This window comes from Nanorana parkeri, unplaced genomic scaffold (genome assembly GCF_000935625.1).
Source record: "Nanorana parkeri isolate BGI_ZX_2015 unplaced genomic scaffold, ASM93562v1 scaffold321, whole genome shotgun sequence".
NCBI classification, from domain to species: Eukaryota; Metazoa; Chordata; class Amphibia; order Anura; family Dicroglossidae; genus Nanorana; species Nanorana parkeri.
In genome coordinates, this window is record NW_017306589.1 from 858816 (window position 1) to 864815 (window position 6000).

General features: G+C 43.4%; 1 protein-coding gene across 1 annotated transcript in view; it reads right to left on the reverse strand.

Annotated features, from left to right (window-relative positions):
- Nucleotides 1-5702, reverse strand: part of COL11A2 (collagen type XI alpha 2 chain) — a 133561-nt gene extending 127859 nt beyond the window's left edge. The window contains exon 1 of the mRNA XM_018558117.1: nucleotides 5468-5702. Within this exon, the coding sequence (XP_018413619.1) occupies nucleotides 5468-5573 (106 nt within the window). The 5' untranslated portion in view covers nucleotides 5574-5702. The remainder of the gene's footprint in view (nucleotides 1-5467) is intronic.
- Between the last annotated feature and the right edge of the window lie 298 nt (nucleotides 5703-6000).

Here is a 6000-nt window from a genome sequence, read left to right on the forward strand (position 1 = left end):
ATCAAAACTGTAAATGTCTGTTTTGAGTGGACAGTGTTGTCTTTGATCACCAACAGGCTTCTTATAATACTGCCATTCCTTCCTCAGACCCCAACACAACTAAAGAACATAGCAGTGATGTGGGGGTTGGTGGAAGGAATCAGCCCATGGTTGAGGAACCAGGCATCCAGCACTCCCAGAAGTGTTGAATATCCAAGAGGCTTTCAGAGGTTGAAGTGATGAAGCGGAGGAGAGGTTGGAGAAATGGGCTGCTGGAGAGGTTGGTAGACAATGTCTTCTACTTCAAGGACCTAGTAGTTTTACATTTTAAATCTTTTAAAGACCTCAACATGGTCTCTTTAACTAAAAATAGTGTCAATCCCTAAATGCAACCAATCAGAAGTCACTCTGCCAAAGTCAGGCCACTTAATGTTGGATTCTCATTGGTTGATACGGGCTACTGGATTGGGAATTAGCATCTCTTATTACATAAGGCCGCATTGATTTGACACCACAACGTACAGTGCTGGAACTTGGTACCAATGTTGCGGTTTCTAACAAGAAGCAACAACCCTGCCAGTGATTACAGGAGCTGTGACTTTTATATAAGCAGCTTTATGTATTTTCACAATGGGCAACTCGCCACGTGTTCCTCACACATCAATACAAGTGTAACTGTGCTTGCAGTGATGCACTATAGAAAAACTAAAGCATCCATACTAACAAATTGGACCATGAATCACAGCAAACTACTTAGTTCATGACTGGTAAAGGATTCCTTATGATATCTTGGGTTGATTTATCCCAAACTACAGATTGATCCCTCCCATTCCATATAAGATAAGGACGACAGATTTGGCAAAAAGAGAAAACAGTTCTAGATCCTGCAGTAGTTTGTATTTTATGCCATGAGGCGCCATATGTATTATTTGTGTTAACACTACTGTCTTTCTTTTACTATATAGTAAGCTTATTGTGAGACAAGTGTGGTCAGCACTGGAGAAGTCACTTTCTCTACAGCGGATTGATTGACACATCGCTCTCTTCCTTGAAATATGGACATCCAGAGTCCCTGCTCGCTTAAACAGGCTCTGCTTTCATACTGCGCTCCTATCACCCCCTCTACTGCCTTTCACTGTAACAACTGACACCTCTTCCAAACTATGCAGCAGGCCTCCTCCTCCTCCGCTGGCACCCACTGAACAGGTAGAGAAACGAGGACAGTAGAGCATTGATAAAACATTGAGAACGCACCAAGGGACAGAGGGAACAAAAAACATTTTGACACCGGAGCCTTATACGAGAAAGACAAAAGTCAGAAAAGTTGACTTGTGGGGGCCAAAATTCCAAAAGTCTCCTAAAGCTCCCTTGATGTAGACTTAGCTCACAATTTTGATAGCTTTTGAAATGAACCCAGCTGCAGGCTGCAGCGCACTTTGAAATTTCCTGGATTCGTTACCTGTTCTCAAGCGGCTATAAGCAAAGCCATACTGTCTCTGTCCTTGACTAACCTCTTTCCATCACACTACATAGTTTGGAGCTTCTGAAAATTGGCGTGGTCGCTATTGGCACAGGAGCATTGGCACTACCTCTTTCTGTGGATGGGTTTTCAGCACCAAAAAGTGTATTTGAATACATTTGAATCAGTCATATATATGTGGAAATGAAAATGTTGTAATATCGCAGCCAATGTTAATAAAAAATTCAAATCAAGTTACTTCTTCTTGACCTCGACCTAACCCTTACCCCTAACACTAAACCCTAACTTATCCAACCAAAACCTAACCTCCCAACGTAACCCTTAACCTCACCCTAACACTTAATCTCAACTTAAACCCTATTACTAATTCTACATTAAAACCAAACCTCTGTAATCTACCCATAAACCACAACCTAATCCCTCAACGTAACCCTTAACCTTATCCAAACACTTTATCTCAACCTAACCCTTAACCTTAATTTTACATCAGAGCCTAACCTTTTTAATCTACCTATAAACCAACAACCTAACCCCTCAACGTACCAACCCTTAACCTCATCCTAACACTTTATCTCAACCTAACCCCAACCCTAATTCTACATCAGAGCCTAACTTCTTTAATCTACCCATAAACCACAACCTAACCCCTCAATGTAACTCTTAACCTCATCCTAACATTTTATTTCAACCTAACCCTATTTCTACATCAGAACCTAACCTCTTTAATCTACCTATACACCATAGCGTAACCCCTAAAAATAACATGTAACCTATAACCTAATAATTTATCTCAACTTAACCCCTAACTCTAATTCTAGATCAGAGCCTAAACCTCTTTAATCTACCTATAAACCACAACCTACCCTCTCAACATAACCCTTAACCTCATCCTATCTTTTTATCCCAACCCAGCCCCTAACCCTAATTCTACATGAGAACCTAACCTCTTTGATTTATTACAACATAGATTGTGGTTTATCTACCCATAAACCACAACCTAACCTCTCAAAATAACCTGTAACCTCATCCTAACACTTTATCCCAACCTAAATCCTACCCTGATTCTAAATCAGAACCTAACCTCTATTGATCTACCCATAAACCCAAATGGCATCTCTAAGTAGTGTCTACTCAAAGGAAATGTTACCATCACACCCATTTTAGCATGAAAAATGCTATCATGGCAAATATTCTGGGTGCCAAAACAAATCTATGTTGTAATAAATCAAGGACACAAATTTAGGTGCCCACATACAGTATATTAGTGCCAAAGAAACTCTTTCCCAGTCTGTCAACAGATTCTAGTCACAGGTCTTGGCCCCATCTTGGTTTCATCCCAAGATTAATTAATTCTGGGTTGCTAAAAAAAAAAAAAAAATCTTGAGTAGATGATGCTACCTCTTCTCCCAATCTATCCCTGGCTTAATGCTGTACTATATTTCAGCTGACATATCATAAGCGTTGATGCTGTCAAACAGATTTCCGCTCCCAGCTGTCATCCCTGATTGGAAGCCATTCCTTAAAAAAAGAACCTTTGTTCTGATCCAAAGCTTCCTCTGTTCCACCCGCACACTGTCACCTCTGCTGAGAGCCTGCAATATTTTATCATGTGTTGTTCCTTTCTGTGGGATTTTGCCCTTTATTTTGTCACTGGTACGGAATTCAAAGCCAGACGAAAAGTCTCCATCTCGGAGAGAGAGCATGCCTGCTTGCCAGCCAGCCAGCCAGCACCTTTTATATGATTTTGTGCAATTGCGATTCGATTCTGCCTTCATGGAATTTTCTGAGCTCTCAATAAAACGTTTTCTTGTTCCATCAGCCAGTGCTGAGCTCATTAAAAACAAACCAAAAGAACAAAACAAAAAAAAAGCACAATCTGGCCAGTCAAACAATAAAATATCCTCATTGTTAGGCTCAGGGAGAAGACGTCAAGGAAAAGTTAAGAAGGCTTTTTTTTTTTTTTTGATCAATATATTTCTGCCTTGGAAGCTCCTGGGATTTCTGTGGAATTAAAACTTTCTTTTTTTTTTTTTAAATAAAATATGAAACGTCAAATACTCAACAAAATCAAAGTGCATTTCAAGTTCTAATACAGTCAGCTTCAGTGAATCAACCAATTCTATGACCCTATGACTGCAAAAAAGGCCCTATGGCCACCATGGGACTATAAGTCCCAGCATGCTATGCAAGCCTCCAGCTGACAGGACATACTGGAGTTTGTAGTGTATCAGCTGAGGAGGATGCTGAATTCTCAATGGCTCATTCTTCAGGAAGAAAGTCCCAGCAAGTTACCACTTAAAGTCTACTTTAATACCCCCATTATGGGGCCAAAAGGCTTGCATTCAGGTGGGCCTGTCGACAACTTGCCCACGCCCCCATCTGGTGCAGTACTGTCACCCACTTTTTGGAAAATGAGGGTCAGATCCCCCCCCCCCCCTTGAATTTCAGGACCATATGCCATGATAATACATCTGGGAGACTTGCCCTTTGCACGCACCAGTTGCTGTGAGATATGAGTGAGCGTGGTGTGAGGGGGCCACACTGCAAGTCATACCTCACATCCCCTGACTGTACTTCTACCTGGGCTCCTTGTGCGCCTGCTCCCCCTGCACACCACACACACAAGGACCTGCACAAACACCACTATTCACAAGCACGCTTCTATACATACATAGGGCATACCTAACTCAACGGCCACAATACACCGCTGTGTAGGAAGCCAAAGCAGGTGGTGGCTGAGACATTGGCTATAAGCAGAGGTACATTTCTTCCATCAAATCATCTGAACAATACATGTGTACTATATATTATACAGTTCTATAATGCTGTATTACATTCCTATATATCTCTTGGCACAATGCAACTCAGTTTAATAGAAACAGGACAGGATGACATCATAGGAATCTTCTAAAGACTTACACCGATGACGAAAAAGAATGAACAACTATTGAGTATCTACCAACCCTGTAAGGGATTGCTGTCCACAGTTTGTATTCTGAGCTACAGTGCTAAACCCCTAGCTTTAAACAATTGCAAAACTTTGGCTATTGAGATATCTTCCTTCAAAGGCTTTAAGCAAGATTGATGCACAAATAAGCTACGGCAAACGTTCATTTATCAAAGGCAGCACCGTAAAGTATGCAAGCATCTCCCAGGAGCTCCTCCAAGTTAGCCAACCGCAGGGTCAGTGGTGCTAAGGTTAAATTTAAACACAGCTAAATATACAGAGTTCAAACACCATCCGGATCCCATCCAAAACCAAAAACCGAGGAGAACAGGCTTAGAAAGCCACAGCAGGTGGTTTGTGCTTGTCCTGTAATTCAAGAGCCCTAAATATCCTGAAAGCATCCTGTGTGTCTTTCAGGAGATTGAGGGTACCAGGGCTCCTTGTCTTGTGTCCTTTGGGTGCTGATCCTAAGAGTTAACATGCAACTTTGACCACACTGGACCTTACATTGAGTTCCGTCCATCTGCTGGACTGGCAATGGTTGGCATAAGCAAAGACAGTGAATGACAGAAAATTACAGTAGACTTGACGGACAACAGATATTGAGACACGCTGAACAGAAGACAGAAAATATTTAACAGCCGCCGACCTATTGCCTAAATGTTCACATAGTAACTTTGTTTAATCTATAATGTGCACCTGTTGCAATTTTTTTACCTGCACCACAAAAAAATTAATCAACTGATAGTTATGACGACATTATCCACAGATTGGATACCTGGAGCTCCAGAGAATTGGCTTCCAAAATGCTCCAGGACGGCTACAAAGTGCAGTTGGCATCATTAGTGTACCCCTTGTAAAAGCTCAACATAGAATCAAAGGATGCAGTCGGTGAAGTGACACCTTTGAGTGCCCATAACGGCCTTTTTTAGGTGCATAGTGCTGGGGGAATTGCCTTCTCAGAACATCCAGTTCTGGGTGCAGCCGAGCACCTGTGGCAGTTCCAGGTTTTGAGACCCACCAGGTGCCATCACCACCTGCATACCTCAATGTTACATTCACTGCCGCCTGGGTCCTCACCAGCTGCCAGAGGAGGAGCAGCGCCAGGCTGCAGAGAGGGGGCACCCCGGGGACCCTGCATCTCCTGGGCCACTGAGGCCGGGGCATGATGCCCAGGTACAGGGAAGGGAGGGGAGAGGAGGAGGGCCGCAGGATCAGCAGGAGCAAGCTGCAAGGGAGCAGACAGGAGAGGACAGAAGAGGAGAGGACAGGCTGCAGCTACTGCTGGAAACTCACTACTTACACCATGTGCAGACAGCCTGGGGAGGGGAGGGGAGGGCTGCCCAGCGCTGGGAGGGGAGGAGGAGAGAGCAAAGGGGGGTGCCTGAGGTGAGACCCTGTCTAAGATCCCTTTCACTAAACACACCCACTTTCACCCACTTTCCCCTCTATTCACCCCTAACCTCCAGTTCTTTTCTTCCGAATGCCACCAATTAACAATATCCAGAAACTTTTTCCCTGCAACTTTTTTTACTCCCGGCTGTCACCTAACCTGCCTCTACCTTCCCATTCTCCATCGCCCTGTGTCACTCTG